General features: G+C 43.9%; 1 protein-coding gene across 2 annotated transcripts in view; it reads right to left on the reverse strand.

Annotated features, from left to right (window-relative positions):
* The window catches only part of USF3 (upstream transcription factor family member 3), a 63,295-nt gene that overhangs the window by 31,966 nt on the left and 13,005 nt on the right, over positions 1–18,324 (reverse strand). For both annotated transcript variants that reach the window (XM_075000854.1, XM_075000865.1), the window contains 3 exons: positions 14,774–14,892; positions 13,029–13,093; positions 4,236–4,264 (listed from right to left, as the gene is read on the reverse strand). In XM_075000854.1, the coding sequence (XP_074856955.1) occupies positions 4,236–4,264; positions 13,029–13,075 (76 nt within the window). In that variant the 5' untranslated portion in view covers positions 13,076–13,093; positions 14,774–14,892. The remainder of the gene's footprint in view (positions 1–4,235; positions 4,265–13,028; positions 13,094–14,773; positions 14,893–18,324) is intronic.

Genomic DNA, 18,324 nt, shown 5'->3' on the forward strand with positions numbered 1-18,324 from the left:
TCTCAGCCTTGCAGCCCAGAAACATACGATCTTACTCTGCTCAAACCCTTTTCTTGAACAGTACAAACTCATTAATTAGCTCATCACATTGTCAAAAGATAGTGGACATAAAACAGCCTATGTGATCTGACCAGATTCCCCAGGCACTTTAGACAAACTCACTGAGCAAAGATAAAACAGTAAAATAAGTTTATTAACTACAGACAGATATTAAGTGATTACAAGTTTGAGGCACAGTGATCAGGGTTGGTTACATAAGAAATAAAAAGGTAAAATCACAGTAAATCCTGAACTTTTTTAGATCAAGCAAGATTTGAGTCAAGCCATGTTTCTCATCCTACTGGATACTGCAGGCAGAATTCAGTTCAAAGTTCATACTAGCTAGAAAGCTTTCTAGCTGGGACCATTCCTTCCCTCCAGTTCATGGAGGCTTCTCTCTGTCTTCCAAAAGCTCCTATTTCCAGGTTTTGAGATGGAGGCAAAAGGTAGTTCGTTCCTGATTGCATACTTGTAATACTTCCTTAAACACAGAATGTAGCTTCATATGTCCTGATACCTTGCTTAGTCATGGAGTTAAGCAATCCCCATTATGTAGCAATTGTCTCTTACTGAAGTGTAAGCCTCTTGTTTATAGTTCCCCTGCTGGTCAACGGCTGATGGTCACTTAACACCAGTCTGGGTATCGGCCATCTTTCTTGTAGCCACTGATTGTCTCCCAGACTCACAACATACTTTAGTGAAAACCATATAGCAAAATCTCGTAACTTCATATACAGTGATGATACATATAATTAAACAGGATAGTAACGTTCAACAGATCACGATTTATCAAAATGACACCTCACAGGACATACTTTGCACAAAATATACCAATCATATCAGAGGGTCACACACAATATGTAACAAATTTCACGACTACAAAGAATAAAGTCTATATATGAATTAAAGGTTCATTAAATTACAAATTCCAATGGGCTTGATAACTCTTCTTCAGTACTAAGCTCACGGTGTCCTAAGTATTCAACTGCCTAGCTAGAACAGTCTTGGTTTAATTAAAAGCTTCAAACAGGAAGTTCTCTGGAAGCAGGGTTTGCACCCCCTTCTGTGTCTGTACAACAACCTACACAAGCGTGCTACTTTTGACCACAGGTTTTGGGTGCCCTTATGTACATACTAAATTAATAATAAAAATAAAAACTAAAACAACTGTTAGGACAAAGTTTAAGCCAAGTTTAAATCTAAAGACAGACAAAGACTTGGCTCTTAAAAGCAATAATAATAATTCTCTCTCAGTGTGCTTTTTGATACATCGCAAAATTTGTTTAAAAAAAAAATTTAACTTCCCGCATTCCCCCTTACTGACCTGGCATGTTAGCCTCTCACAATAAACAGGTGTTAGTAAGGCTATCTGTAAGTGTAAAGGATTTTGCTGAAAGAATTGCAAAATAGTCCTTATTTGTAATACAGGGTAGCACGATATTTGAAGTAGAAGATTAACTTCATTCACATAAAACAAAAAAGTGAAAAAAGCAATCCTGTAGCACTTTAAAGACTAATATAGTTTATTAGGTGATGAGCTTTTGTGGGAAAGACCCATTTCTTCTGATCTGGAAAATTCAGGAATAGCTCACTGGTTAGGCCTTGTAAACCCAGGGATATGAATTCAATTCTTGAACAGGCCTTTCACAGGGTCTAGAGTAGTTCAGATTTAAATAAATTAAAAACAAAACAAAAACAAAAACACCCTCTCAGGGATGGTGATAGATCCTGCTGTGCAGGCAAGGGACTGGACTCAATAACCTCTTGAGGTCCCTTCCAGTTCTATGAGATATGTATATCTCCATGTTTTGGCTAAATCCACACTGACTGCTAGTCATCACTCCTTTATTCTCTGGGTATTTGCGAACAGAATGTTTTATGCATTGCTCTCATAACTTCCGAGGTATCAAAGTCAGACTGACTAGCCTACAGTTACCCAGCTCTCCCCATTTTAAAAATGAGCACTAGATTATCCCTTCTCCAGTTTTCTGGGACATCACCTGCCACCTGTGAGTTTGCACATATTATTGAACTATTATTGATAGAGGCTGCAAGATTTCTTCAACTAAGTCCTTCAGTGCCCTAAGGCATATATCAAGCTCTACTGATGTGAATTGATTCAAACTGGTCAGAAGATCTCTAACACGTTCTTTACTTATCCCCACCTGCATCACTTCCCTTTTATCATCTATGGTAACTTCCTGTGGCATCCAACCAGATGTTACTTTTTGCAATAAGACTGATAAAAAGTAGGTATTGATCTGCTCTCCCTTCCCATCACCTTTATTACTGGCTCACATTCTCCATTGAGTGGACCCACAACTTTCTTGGCCTGTCCTTTTTGTCTGACATGAAGACCCCCTTTTCTCTCCAACATTCTTTGGCAGATGTAAGTCATTCTTTGTCTTGGCTTTCCTGATTTTATTCCAACGTGCATGGGATAGTCCCATGTATATTTCTTTGGTGACATGCCTCTCTTTCCATTTCCTGTATGGAATCATAAGACTGGAGAGGTCTTCTAGTCCAGTCCCGTACATGCAAGACATGACTAAGTATAATCTAAACCACCCCAACACTTTATTGCTTAACCTGCTCTTAAAAACCTCCAGTGATGGAGATTCTACCACCCCCCTACACAATTTATTCGGGTGCTTAGCCACCATGACAGTTATTTTTCACAATGTCCATCTTAAATCACCTTGGCATCAATTTAAGCCCTTTGTTTCTTGTCTTATCTTCAAAGGTTAAAGAGAATAAATTTTTCTTCCTCCACTTTGCAACCACTTCTATGTGCCTGGAAATTGCTATTTCCCCTCTTCCCTCAGTTGTCTCTTCTCCAGAATAAATTAACCCTCTGTTTTGTCAATTTTCCCTAATAGGTCAAGTTTCCTACATCTTTAAATATTTTTGTTGCTCTTCACTGGACTTTCTCAAACTTGTCCACCTCTCTCCTGAAATTGGACCCAGAACTGGATATAATACGCTAGGCTAAGGCCTGAGCTGTGTGGACTAGAGCAGAAGACTTACTTCTCATGTCTTTACACTTCTACTAATAATCACAGAATGTTTGCTTTTTTTTTTTTTTTTTGTTGCACACAAGCAAGACGCTGTTGATTTACATTTAGCTTGTGACTCACTATGACCCCCAGATCGCTGTCTGCAGCACTTCTTCCTAGGTAGTCCCTTCCCATTTTCTACGTGTGCAACGGATTGTTCTTCCCCAAGTGTAGTATTTTGCATGTGTCTTCAATGAATTTTATATTTATTTCAGACCATTTCTTCAGTTTGTCCAGATCATTTTGAATTTTAATCTTATCCTCAAAAGCACTTACAACCTCGCCTACCTTGGTATTATCTGCAAAACTTTGTAAGTGTGCTCTCTATGCCATTATCTAAATCACTGATGAGACTCAGAACTGATCACTGAAGATCCCTACTCAATATGCCCGTCCAGCTTGACTGTGAACCCCTGATAACTAATCTCTAGGAATGGTTTTCCAATCAGTTATGCACCCACCTTATGGTATGAGGATTACCAGTGGGCTTACTGATTAACCATACCTTGCCAGTTAACTCTGGCAAAGGCCAATAGTACCAGGCCAGAGCAGCCCTTGCTGTGATGGAGCTAGGCAGCGGAACTTTGGCCATGGTGGGGCCAGTGATGGGCTGGACAGCAGGACCTTGGCTGAAATGGTTAACTGGTTAGGCGCTATTGTTTAACCAGTTAATCATTTTAACATCCCTAAATCCCATCTCAGAATATTTAACCCAAGACCTTTAAAAGTTAAAAGGCAAACTGTGGGTCAGATGCCTCCCCTGACCTCCATACAGTTTATATGCTTATTCTCAAAATATACTCTCATTAAAACAACATCTGATTTTGCTTATATCTTCCTTTAGAGCTGGGATATGAGTGAAGGGTCACACTCAGAGGGCCTCTTCTGTTTATCTAAAGGTAATATTTCTATTACTGCATACATTTTCCATAATCTAAGCAACTTAAAAAATGGTTATGGCTGTTCACAGAGCAGCCCTGCTGCAGGTGTTCCATATGAGGCTCTGAAGTCTTTTCATATAATACACTACAATAAATGGACCCTTCCCTATTCCAAAGGCACTGATCCTTATATGCTATCAAGCAGATTGAAGTAAAGAATTCAGAGATGTGCAGCTCAACAAAACATGCCAGTTCCTACCTGCATTGTGTGTCTCCCGGTTTTTCTTTCTGTAATAAAAGAGAACAAAATAAATTATGTGAAATGAAAGAAAAAAAAGCCAACTCCACATGATTATTTCTTTAATGTTTTAAGGCACTCTCATTGTTAGGGTTAAAAAATGCATTTAATACAAACTTCTGCTTTCTTGACAAGAACGAACATGGGGATGAGAGAAATGAAAAACTATAAAAATCCACTAAAGTGGCACTGGTATGGGAGTACATTATATTAATGATCTCTGAGAAAAGATAATCAATGTTCAGACTAAATGGATGAGAGTACAATAACACGTATTCTTTGCATAATTGGTGCAATTTATAAATGTATAGGGGCAGGGATGATTTCTTCCTGTGTATTTATATGGCACCTATCACAATCAGGCCCCGGCGTTCCCTGAAGTCTTTGGGAAACTATCGCGATACAAATAAAGATGGTTTAAAAAACTAAACAGATTTCTGACCAGTGGGAAAGCTCATCTCATGAAAAAGCTGCACTGAACAGAGCTCATTCCATTTTGTGTACAAATAGCCATGCTATCTTACTAGTTCCAGGCCTCACTGGCACAGGTGGAAAAGAAACAAGTTACTTAATTTACAGTAAGCTCAGTCCTTGAAGACATTTGTCCACGTAGTTCACATTCTAGGTGCACGTGCCCTATGGAGTGCACAAGATTGGATTCTTTTGACCAGCAATGTCTGTTGGAGCTGTGACTACACCTTGCTGAGAGCAACCTGAATGTAGCAAAGACTTATTGTTGATGGCGGGTGTAAGAATCAGAAACACCCTTCATTGAAATTACTTTTTTTGGAGCTCTCAAACATCTCAGACTATGAGAGTGTTTTGAATAAGCCTTGCATGCGTGGAACACTTGTCTGGAAGGCAAAAAAACCCATTAATATTCCTATCATTTACGGGCATAGCTGCCTCATCAGCAACACAAACTTGTCAACCTCCCAGAAAAAATATAGAAAAATTAACATTAAACACTAAAGATAATTAAGAGCTACGGAGTAATAGTTGGAATACGGAGTAATAGTCCTGTCTCGCTGTCATGGCTAGTAAGATGGAACTAAGTCACAGATGAGACTCGCTCTGCCTTATGTGCCCTTGGTTAGAGGCATGAGGCCATACAGGGACCCTGCACAGCCCCAGGAATTTGCCGGCCAAAAGATTCCCGTCTTGCATGCACAGATGCATGTGCCCTGAGTGGGAACCATGGGGACAAATACTCAAAGAAGTTCAACTGCTTGTGAGGTAGGGGGAAAACGCAGCAGATTTCAACACCCACTTTTATTCAGCAAAAGGCTGTGGTCTAGATTAAAACAAGCCAAGTCCTCAGGTCAAGAAAGAGCTATGCATATGTTTAAATGCCCTTCCTGAATCAAATACCTCACACAAGAATAACCTTTTCCATGTCTTTTGCCACCAAATGTTTTCTGCTGAGAGAGGGAAAATGGACGCTCATTTGCAAATCTTGTTCAAATCTCATTGTTGAGATAATCCCATCCAGGTCCTGCTCCCACTGAAATCACCAGGAGGAGGATCAGGCCTTGTGCTGCTGGGTGCGTTATCTTTCGGATACTTCATAAAACTGAGGACCTGGTGAAATCCCATCTCGGGGAATCACAAACTCTTCTCTCTCTCTCTCACACACACACACACCTGTCTTGTCTTCTCCCATAAATTTGAGAGAAACACTGCCTTTCCCCCTCCCACTCCCCCAAACCTTGAAGCCTACGGAATGATTGTTCACGTAATTCTTCCCCCATGTCTTCCCTCTACTCTTTTTTTGACTGCTGGGGAAAGCACCAGCACCTTCCTTGTCACTGAAAGCCATAAGCTGAGTATCATCTTCAGCCTGGAGCTCTCTCTAGGTCTTTACATCCAGGCTATGTTTAAGTCTTGCAGATTCTTTCTACATAACATATCTAATCATCCACCCAGCTAAATCTCTTATCCAGGGTCTCATCTCAGTTACTCCAATATTCTTCTCTCCAATGCTGACAAATGCAAGGAGGCTTATATGGCTATATGGACACAAGAGCCCAGAGCTGCTCCTTCTTGCTGTTGGAAAGATCCTGGCTGAATGCCTGTATCTTAGAATAGTTTATGTAACTATTTGTTCATGGAAGCCTCATAACTGGAGATACAAAACTGAAGCATGACAGAGGAATAAACATATGACCAAACCGGTTACTTCTAGTTACTTCCAGAGCCTGGTTAGGTGGTATTGGTGCTCCTGCACGGACGACCAGGGAGTTTGAAGTGGGGGTGGGGTTAAAAATCTAATGTCCTTAGCAGGAAGTTATTTTTATCTACCCACTTATAAGTTGGCAGGATAGAGTCCGGGGGTCTACCAGAGCACCTCGGCCAGGTCCAAGAGTACCTCACTGATAGGGACATGATAGTAGACATGAGCAAGCACTCCGAAGAAGAAAGACATTACCTTTTCCAAAGCTGCTGTTCAAGATGTGTTGCTCGTGTCCGTTCCATGATCCCACCTCCGTTCCCCACTGTCAGAGTTTCTGAGCGAGCAGGGAGTTGGTAATGCCCTTTACACTGTGCCAAACAGGCACCATTCCAGAGACATTGAGGAGTACCTCACTGATAGGGAACGCTATCTTCACCGACACAGAGGTCTGCAGGAAATCTAGAAGTTTGTGCTGTTACTCTTTCACTTCCTCCACAGGGATCTGTAGGGAGCCCACAATCCTGGGGAACAGTTCTTACAAATGTTTGAAATTGTCTGCTGATGCAAGAGGTGAAAGCATGATTTCCTCCTTTTCCCTTGATGAGGCTAAGCAGAGAGTGCTGGTGTAATCTTCTCCTCTGTTTTCTGTTCCTCCAAAGGAAGTGGATTACCTCTGGTGGTAGAGAGGTGGATGAGAATGGTGATGTCAATGCCTTTGTTCTATGGAGGCTTTGGAAACCATGCTTTGTACCTAGCACGGAGATCCAGGTGTGGAGGGACTGGAAAGACAGTTACTTTTTTTTGTAACTGGTGTTCTTCAGGATACGTTCCTCATGTTCATTCCATATTAGGTGTGTGCTCATCACATGCACTATTTTCCCCAGTATCTGCAGGGGACTGGCTCTGGTGGCCTCTGGAATGGTGCCTGTTCGGCACAGTGCAAAGGGCATCACCAACTCCCTGCTCCCTCAGAAACTCTGACAGTGGGGAAAGGAGGTGGGATCATGGAATGGACAAAAGCAACACATCTTGAACAGCAGCTTTGGAAAAGGTAATGTCTTTCTTCTTCGGAGTGCTTGCTCATGTCTACTCCACACTAGGTGAATGGAAGCAGGTGGAAGCTCAGTGTAGATGGCAACACAGTTTTGCTGAACCCAGCATCGTCTTTGGCCTGGAGACCTCAGAGGTGAACACCCCAGTCAAGGTGTAAGAATTCCGATATCAGCTTGATGGAGTGATAGGTGGTGTTGATCAGAACTCCCTTTAGGACTTTCCCATAATCAGTCTACCAACTCAGTAAGGTATCGCTGGTGGAAAGGTAAAAATCTCTCTCCTGTGATCAAGGTATCGGTAGACTTGGATACTCTGGCACCTCAGGTAAGCAGCCACCACCACCACCACCACACATATGGTAAAACACCTATAGTTTGCACCTAGGCCAAACAGGAGAACCATAAACTGGTAGTAGGCAGAACCCACCATAAAGTGGAGAAAGCATCTGTGACCCTAGAACAGCACTACATGAAAGTACATATACTTCAAGCTGAGGGAGGCATCTCAGTCTCCTGGATCCAGGGAAGGAATAACAGAAGCCAGGAAGACCATATGGAACTTCAGGTTTTTTTAAATATCTGTTGAGGCCTCGCAGGTCAACAATGAAACAGAGGCTGCCCTGAGCCTTTGGAATTATTTATATTTTATATATATATATGGACTAAAACCCCTGTTCCTGTACGCTAGACAATGCACTTAGCTGTGGCAGCCCCTGAATCTCCCACACAAGGAAACATGTGGATGAGGGAGGAGGGTAGGGACTGAAAAGAAAGTGAAACGGATAGCCCTGTGACATCATGTTCAGGACCCAATGGTATAAGGTTATAGCTGTCCACGCAGAGAGTAAAAAAGAAAGTCAAGGGGGAAAAAAAAAAAAAAAAAAAAAAGGAGGTACATGGGTCTGAAGAACAGTTTGACCAGTCAGCCTTAGGTGTACCCTCAAAATTATTTCCTGGCTCCCTGCTTATTATGGGTTGAGCCTGATAGGACAGAGGCAGAAAGTAGGTGGTGCGGACAGTGCTTGTAGCTCCTACTTTTTGTGTGAGGTGGCTTCCTTCCTGGCTGGTTCCCTTAACCCTGAGACTACTGTGGCTTAAACTACTTATGTCTTGGGTGGGGATATTCAGTCCTAGGGTCTTAGTGTAGTTTGTGAGTCCTTAAGCCCATGCAGTTTGTGTCCATTTGCTCTGCAAATGCAGCTCAACTATCAAAGTGGAGGTTCTACACTGACTGCTGCACTGCTGCCAGCAGGCCAGAGTGAAGCAGCCAGGATACCCACCAGGCCAGAGTGAAGTAGCCATAGCACAAGCTGCAGAGTCCAACACATCAGAATCTGCTTGGAGGGCTGCTCTAGCAAACACTGTGCCCTCCTTGAAGATTGCTCTGAATTCCTTCTTCGACTCTTCAGGGGGTGACTTCTCAAATTTAGGTATGGTCCCTCACGTTGAAATCACAGGAGCCAAAGAGAAGATGGTGTTTGGCCACCTTCAACTAAATGCTAGAAGATGAATGAAGTTATGTCCAAACAGATTAAGTCTCTTGGAGTACTTATTTTTTGAGGTAGGCACAGACTGGCCCTTTCTGGCCCTCTGACTGACTGCCTCAACCACTGGGGAGTTACCAGCCTGGTGGGGGTAAAAATACCTGTAGCCCATTTCTGCCAAAAAGTATTTCTGCTTGGCCCTTTTTGAAATGGAGTGCAGAGAGGAGGGCTGTATCAAAGGGTATTAGTGATCTTTAACACTCCATGCAGGAGCACAGCCACCTTAACGAGCAACAAGGAACACGGTACATCAAACAAGGCATCCAGCGGCTCCTTCAGCTCCTCTACATGGAGGCGGATGTTGAAGGTAACCTCTTTCAGAAGTTCCAGATGTACCTTAGTGTTGTCTTGTGGAACTGGGTGAGCAGGATCCATAACGGCCTTGTCCAGATACGACAATGATGCGGTCGATGCCTTGGGATCTACCCTGCTCCTGCGGGCTTTTCCTCCACGACCTCATGAGCTGGAGGATGGGATCCTGTCCTCAGTGGCCTGCAGCTGTGGGGGAGGACAGGACACTGAGGCTGATAGCCTCTCCGAGTCCCTGTTCCCTCAAAGATAATTGGGTGACCTGAGAAGGTTGTGTAAACCCCTGGGGTTTCATGGTATCATGGTGTAGTACCCAGAGGCACTGAGACCTCATCTGGGGTGAGTGAAGTGTCTGCTCTACAGCGTCAGCTAAGAGCCAGCTGGCCTTTAGCTCATGTGGTAGAGTGCAGGGCTTTAGACCCTATGCTTGCAGGTTCTCTCTCTGGGGCTGGCAACCCAGGTCTGTCAGCATTACAAAGGCATAAACCCTAAGCATCTGGACTGTGAAACCGTCTGAGCAAGCAAGGCCAGCACTGACAATATTAGAATCCCCTGTCCTGCCTGAAGGGCCACAGGAGTTGATAGCACCTCTATATACAAGAAGCCTTCTTCGCTGCCCAGCATGGTAGGCATGTGATGTGACAGGCTAGACCACTTGGTTTCAGCTGGGACCTGACTCTCAAATGGAGGTGGTAAGCTGCCCATCACTGGTCTTGGTTTTCCTCTGGCCCTCTTCTTTCCCTGATGGGATGTAGACCTTCCCTGCATGGACCTCTTTGGTTTTCTGACCAGAGTTGGGGCAGGAGATCAGTGCTGGCTTGTAGACAGTGCAAGCAGGGTACTCTAGACCAATGCTGCAAAGCTCATTGTTGAATCTGGCCTCTGAGCTGGTGCCAGGGTTAGTGCTATCTCCATTAGTAGCGTCCTGAAATGAATGTCTTTTTTTTGTTCAGAGTTTAAAAGGTTTGTAGATGCAGTGCTTGTCACGAACATGCTCCTTGCTCAGACAACTTAGGTAACTATTGTGGGTACCAATGTGTTCTTGCACAGGACACTTGCACAGATAACAGAGCTTAAAGCCCGTCGATTGGCGTGTGACCTGTCCAGGCTGATAAACTACCATACAACAGACATATTAATACTACTTCCCTAAGGGAACAGTCAAGTATGAAAACTATTTACACTAGAAAAAATGCATTCACACAGAAACAAGGGACAGAATTGGTCAGAAGCTGCAAATGTTCCAACATCAGCAATGTCAGCAAGAAAGAACAGAGTGGTGGGAAGCCAGCAGCACCCCTCATACCAAGCCTATTAGAAGCCACTCCAGAGTGCAGCAGAGGCAGTTTCCTATGTATACTGTTGAGGATCAAACTTTCAGCTCCAGTGCATGTGGCAAGCACAAACACCTAATATGGAAAGGACACGTGCATCATGCCCATAAGGGCCAACACACGTGCCTTGGTTTGGTTCTGGTTTCTGACGAGCAAGGATGGGTAATGGATGCCTCCTCTGTAAGTCCCATATATGGTAGAAGGATGGATTATTCCTCTTCCTCACTAGAGAAGTGAGACAATCCTCAGAGGGGAAAAGGAGAAATGCTATGACTCCAAAGAAACATGAGGTGGGGGGAGCTTGCCTCTGAGTAGTGGTGACTCAGGCGCATCAGATACCGCCAGATCTTTAGGGTACTGAACTCCTGTGGAGGAGGGAAGAGCATCATGGGCATCTGTGGTTGTGTCAGTACAGAGGGGATGGTGCATTCTCTGGAATGGCCAGCAGATGGAATTGAAGGCTTACTCAGTGCCAATGCCTTCCCTGGTGCCGAGGATCTTGCCAGTTCTGGATAACGTATCAAAACTGAGGGCTTGTTCAAAGTCACAAGTTTGGTCAGTGCCGAAGGTTATATCAGTGCTGCGGGCTCCTTGATGCTGCAGGTTTGGTACGTTCCAAGAGAGGTACCAGTGCTGAGTGTGTTGTCTGTGCAAAAGCATCTAAAACTGATTGGACTGGGGCAGTTGGTACCATTTTTGAAGGTCTCGCACTGTGCTCTTTGGTGCCGAGACATACTGCCGTCACCTATGGGCCTACCTATTTGAGGTACTTGGATCTGTTTTAGCTCCACTGCCACAGGCGCTCAGGTAGTCGTGAGAGCTATGTTTCGCTCCTGAAGATGCCAAGGCCACCTACCTCACAGGGAATGGTGTTCTGCCAGGTGATTCCTTACAGGTAGATGTGGCAAACAATTTCTTCCCATCTGTGTGAAAGAGGGTTTTCTTTTGGAAGGAAGTGAGGTGTGAGTGGGGATCAGCTGATGATCTAGTTGACCAGGAGAAGTATCAGTCAGATGTCTTGGTCCTTTCAGGCCCTAGCAGTTAAGTTCTGATGAGTGCATTTTTGTGTGATGTGTTCTTCACTGCTGTAGTGGAGCACTGTGGATGGCCATTATTCAGAGCTATGGTCTCATGGCAAGAAAGGCATCTCTCAAACCTGGGTGATCCAGGTGTAAGTATGAAGGAAAAAGCTTCCTGGCTGGGAAGAGCAGGAAGCAGAAAAATGTATTTGAAGATAAAAACTAAAAAGGAGAGAAGAATGAGGAAGAAAAAAAATGGAAGAGGACAATGAAAAGAAACTACTAACTACTATGCTCAACTGGGAAGGAGAGTACTATCTGATGATTCAGAGGCTAGAAAGGCTCTACTCCAGATTCCATCCCAAAGGCAGCTGAGAAAGAACTGCGGGTAGTTAGAGCACACAGAGCTATATATAGATCCCACCTCACAATGCAAGACGGGGAGGACTGCATGTGTGGTCCAAAGCTACCAAAGACCTCTGATCTCAGGTGCAGGGGGTGGGGCAGCATGTACACTCAACTCTCGTTTAACGAGTAATCTACTTACAAGTACTCACTAAAATGAGGGACACGTATACTTACAACTGTTCACTATGAGAGTGAACTTCCCCGCTCATATGAGCCAGCTGCAGGGTCCCTGGCCAAGGCACGGGAAGACCCGCAGGGCCTGCTCTCACCATTCCCCTGTGGCAACTCCCCATACCCGCGCCCGCCCCGCCCAGTCCCAACATTCCCCCAGCCCCCCACGCAACCCTCCCCAGCCCACTCCCAACATCCACCCCACCCTGTTCCATTCTGAAACCCCGCCACCTGCACTCCCCACCCCAGGTACCTCTGCTGTAGCCAGGAGAAACAAGCCCCCACTTCCTCCACCTGAGCCGCCTGCAGGTTTTAACCCTCCCTCCCGCTCATGGCCCCAAACTGCCCCCAGCCTTTAACCCCCTCCCAATCCCACATTCAATTACCTTTCAAAAGCAGCGCCACCTGCTGCCACTCCAAGCACTTGGAACCAACCAAAGACTTTTACACCTCTTTTAATAGGAATTTAGTATCCCTCTTATGATTTTTTGCCTACAAGCAAAAAGTTAGGAACCAATTGCGCTCATACAGTGAGGGATGAGTGTATAGTGGAGCAGTCATGGAAACATCACTCAAAGAAGAGCTTGTCTGCCTGCTGCCCTGTAGCTAACCAGAGGCTTTCACTTATGTTGCCAAGGTATGTAGCCTTGGACAGATGGGCTAGCAGTACACAGGCAGAGAGAGAAGCTCTATAGAATTTTCAGGTGGCCATAAGATGCCAGTTAATTGGCCACAGATACCTACCGATGCTGCTTCTTCATGGGAGTCTCATTCTCTGTCATCTCTGGCATGGTTTCAGAGGGAAGGACCTGAACAGAAGTGGGCAAAGGAATTAGAAAATACAGACCTCCCAAGAACTCTATTAGCATTAAAAAGTCAGCTCAATCTTCAAAGTTTCAAATTTAAGTTCAGGATTTGTATGAATGAACCAAGAATTCCAATGCCTTAATTTAGTAGGTTTGTAGCAAAAAGCACATCAAGAGAGTAATTGCCATCTCTGTAGTGCACTGCGTTTCCCTTTGATATACATGGTTGAAGGTGGGCTGAACCATCTTCACCTCACCATTCCCCTTGAACCAGATGAAGGCCTCTCTACACAGTTCAGGGGCCTGCACTTGGGGAAGGACACAGTCTCGGCAGGAGGAGTGAATAGGCTGTAATGTATAAACATTTAAATTATATTCAACAAACAATTTGAAAATTTAATACACTCTCCTGAAGCTTGTGTGTCTCAATTAACACTTGGCTAGAGCAGGGAAACCCATAAAGCAAAACAAAATATACATCTAAGTGAAACGCTGTACAGATATGCACTGACCAAGTGGAGGGGCATGGAAAAAAGTTAATACAAAAAATATTGAAAAGGTCAACGACTTTTTTAAAAAAAAAATCATTTGACTTAAGATAAAAAGATAGTTCAAAGATTGTTTTTCTTATCTGGTTATGTTCCTGGTAGGTGCTGAATTATGGTCCCAAATGAGCAAGATATTTAAACAGAACAATGCACAGTCCCTCTGCTTCAGAAATCAGGACCTCTTATTTCTATGTATTTCATAACTTTAAACCCTCTTTGTTGGGCTTCATCCCCTTTTTAATATTAATGGCTATGTCTACACTAGCCCCAAACTTCGAAATGGCCATTTTGAAGTTTAATAATGAAGCACTGGAATACATATTCAGCACCTCATTAGCATGCGGGCAGCCGCGGCACTTCAAAATTGACGTGGCTTGCCACCGCGCGGCTCGTTCATACGGGGCTCCTTTTCGAAAGAACCCTGGCTACTTCGAAGTCCCCTTTTTCCCATTTGCTCATAGGAATAAGGGGACTTCGAACTAGCCAGGGTCCTTTTGAATAGGAGCCCCATCTGAACGAGCCACGCGGCAGCGAGCCGCGTCAATTGCGAAGTGCCACGGCCGCCCACATGCTAATGAGGCGCTGAATACGTATTTCAGCGCTTCATTAGTAAACTTCGAAATGGCTATTTGCATGGCCATTTTGAAGTTTGGGACTAGTGTAGACACGGCCAATAAGAAATTGGTCTCTAAAGAAAAAAGAATGATATAAAAAGGGTGTTTGAAGTGGCATTAGAAAGTCATGTGTGAAGCCAAGAACAGAGTATCTCACATTGTCAACTAGGCATGGTAACCCCTGGCACACATGCCAAGCGTGGCACGTGAGCCGATTTTCATCGGCACTTGAGGCAGCTCAGCCCTGCTCCTCCTTTCCCATGCAGACAGGAGCTTGCTCAAAGCCATGCTGCCTGCGGATTAACAAAAGAACCAGCACCTAAAGGGTAAAGTTCTGTATTTTAATTTATTTACTAGATAAGCTGCTGTAAGTAGGACTCTTAGAGACTTTAAAAAGTATCACTGACACTTGGCCTGTACACAGAGGTCAAAAGGCCAAATTTCAGCACTGTGCCTCTGAGAGGCTGCTGATCCCTGCAGTAGATCTTTGTGTTGCTGCTAACATCCTTTCAACCACCAACCTGTATCGGGAATTCTTCACATGGATTCTCAGACTCCTTCTAGCTTCACCTTACATCAGTTTCTGATCCTGCCACATCAGGTTCCACTGGCAGACTTCTTATGTTTAACCTGTGTGTTACTTTTCAGGAGAAAAAGAATGTTATATAAAATCTGGACACCAGGCAATGTTTTGAGCTTCTGTAACTTTACTCTGATGATACTGACTGTACAATAAGAAAGCATCTGACTTTTAGACTAGAGATGTAAAATGCTGTTTAATTGGTTAACTGGCTAAATGCCAGGTTTAACCAGTTAAACTGGCAGAGGGGCAGCTGGGGCATTGACAGGGGCTGTTTTGGCCAGGCTGGAGTGTTGGGGGAGGGTGGAGTGGTGTGTTCCAGCATGGGTGGAGCAGCCCCCATCCAGAGTGGCCCTGGGCGCACTGTGGATTAGGGGTGCTCCAGCCAAGCTGATGCACCCTCCATCTGCGACGGCCCCTGGGTGCGCTGGAAGTCTGAGGATATTTCCCTAAAGTCATTCTGCACGTGGACAGTGTCTGGAGCAGGTGGGGCCAAGGGGGCTCAGGGCCAGGGCAAAGAGTTGGGGTGCAGGGTGAAAATTGATTGGATGTGATGTTCAAAAGCATTGTTACATCCACACAGAGAAGTGTCACCAAGTTTAACCCAAGACCTTGCAAGCTTGGTCAATGATTGAAATGTGTAACTTTACGTTCTTTATTCTACAATTTCAATCTTCCTGCACTCATACACAATCCCAATTTTTTTCACATCTGGATTTCTTCTGAGGTTTAATGTAGAATTATTTGTTTAAGGTCAGAGTTTTTAAAGGCTTGCAAGAATAAACAGTGTTGCCAATTTAGTTGGCTGTATCTTGGCAATTTCATCACATGACAATCTTTAATTACATAAATCTTCAATTCCTGGAGACTCCCAGAGATTCCCGTATGGGTGGCAGCCCTAAATAAGCAATATTTCCGACCCCCCTCAATATTTCCAAGTGTTTTTATCTGTAGCACACAGAAATAAATAAAGGACACAGGCAACTGGTTAACACGAATAGCACATCTTCCTAACCAATTCATCCAAAGCTCATTCCAGATGTTGACATCTTCCTGGAATTTTTGCAGAACAGGGAAGAGAATCTTATGAAGTGCACCTATTGAGTCAGTTACATGTAATCTTAAATGTTTTATTTTTGTAGATGCCAATGAGAAATTACAGCAAGTTTTCATTTTCACTGTAATTTCTATTGATATGCAATAACACCATATTTTTGCCTCATACCTTACAACCCAAGACATGACTAAAACCAATAAGCCCCTGGAGAGCTACAAGTATTGAAGATAAGGGCTGTGTAAGATAAAATAAAATGCCATCTGCAAAGATGTTGTTTTTGTTCGATGGTTTTAGTTTTGGATCCCATAACATTTATAGCAGTGGTGGCCAACCTTTTTTCATCAGGGGCCACATAGCAATTTTTTGCATGTTCTCGGGGCTGAACACAAAATAGCCCCAAATCCACCCCACCCCAGGCTTAACCCCTCTCAGCCCCAAGTCACCCTTCCCGCCCCCCAGCCCTGGGAACCAGAGGTGGTGTCAGTGGCAGCAGCATCTGGAGCCAGAAATGGCTCCTTAAAGAGCCACATGCAGCTCTGGAGCCAGAGGTTGCCAACCCTGTGCCCCATAGCTGGCTATCAAAATGGCACCGTTGCCAGCTTTGTGGGCCAGATGAAAAGGCTCCATGGACCAGATTCTGGCCAGTAGACCATGTGTTGGCCACCCTGATTTATAGGAAGTCCAGACAGCTGCTTTGTAACTAGAGCAAATAATAGTAAATTTGGACATTCTCATTTTGCTCATCTTTACAAGGTTTCACTTACTAGACTACTAGCTTTTGAGTCAAGTAGAAGATATTCACTTATTTTTGTAATCCTGGTCATTATGTGCAAATTAATTAACCTATTAAAAATGGTCACTCAACCCATCTCACGACATTCTCTGTTAGAGATGTTAAAAGTGAACCAGTTAACTGATTAGCCTCATCAGCTTAGGGCAAGGCTTACGAGTTACGGTTGACCAGTAGAGACTGGAGCTGCTCCTCACCCCCATGGGGCTGCTCCAGCCCTGTGTGGCCTTGCTGCAGGCAGGGGTGCTCCAGCCTGACTTCTTCCCCCATTGATCAGTCAACTTAACGTTTAACTGGTTAATTGATTAAACGGCATTTAACTTCCCTATTCTCTGTATCAACACACACCAACAAATCTGTTTCTCCAACTGACTGATTGAATGGCTGCAATTTAAAATTCATCATAGGCTGGTTTTATAGCCATCCAGCTGTGGGGTTTTCTAAAGCTTTAAGGTGTTCATTCATAGCCCTTTAAATCTGGGTTCTAGATAACAGATCTTCAAATTTATTTGAATAATTTTCTGCTAGAAACGACAGAGGTGATTTTTAGGAGGCATGGTGATGGAGAGCAAATGTTAATTTTGCCAACAATGTAGGATACATAAAAATGGACTAAAAATCCTGAAAAGATGATTTAACTGATCTAAATACTCTTATCCTCCCGCCGCCCCAACCTTCCCTGTTTTGACAAATAACCTTCTTATGCACTCTCCTCAGATAACATTCTGTCTTTTTTTAGCTGGTGTCTCATCCTAGGATACATGGGATATTTTAGCTAGTTTTGATACTATCTTTTCACTCAACAGTATACAGTAGGGTCTCGACATCCGCAAGTGCCACACTCGCAAATTCAATTATTCACAAGGACCAGGAGTGCCAGTGGCTGCCGTGGCTTCCCTGGGGCTCTAGGTGGCACGTGCCAATGACAGCTGTGGCTCCCCCGGGACTCCGGGGCCAGAATGCTGGCAGCTGCGGCTTCCCCAGGGGCAGAGTGCCAACAGCTGCCACTTCTCCAGGGCTCTGAGCCGTCCCTCCCACGTTCTCAAAAATCAGCATTCACAAGGGTTCTGAACGCAGAACCCTTGCAAATGTTGAGACCCTACTGTATTTAAAGGGATAATTCAATTTTAGCATATCTGTGTGAAGAGCTTCCAATTCTGCAAATTAATTCGTTTTTTTCTTCAAATTATTACCTATATCAATATTCCTGAGATTACTGCTTAAGCCAGGGTTTCCCAAATGGTGTTCTGCAAAACTCCAGGATTCCATGAAGTGAAAAGAAGAGTTCCATGAGAAAATTCCATTGCAATAATAATTTTATTATTTTTAAAAGTATTTCAGCATTTATTAATTTTATTAAAACATTTTTCATTTGTGTTTGTCATGATAAGTGTCCCTGTGCAACGCCAGCTTAGCTAGGCAGTGTGGATGATGATATCACTACTAAATACCGTCAGGTGCCATCACCGTAAATCCCTGTATTCATTCTCAGGGAGTGTGGATCACGTGGGTGACTGAATACAAATATAATATAGTTGAGTGATTTCTTATATTTCAGAATTTAACTGTGACAAATATAAACTGAGTATGATTAGGGGTTGGAAACCTGAGGCTCTTTAAGGTGTTATTTGCAGCTCTGGACACT

Source organism: Carettochelys insculpta, chromosome 1 (assembly GCF_033958435.1).
Source record: "Carettochelys insculpta isolate YL-2023 chromosome 1, ASM3395843v1, whole genome shotgun sequence".
Classification (NCBI taxonomy): Eukaryota; Metazoa; Chordata; order Testudines; family Carettochelyidae; genus Carettochelys; species Carettochelys insculpta.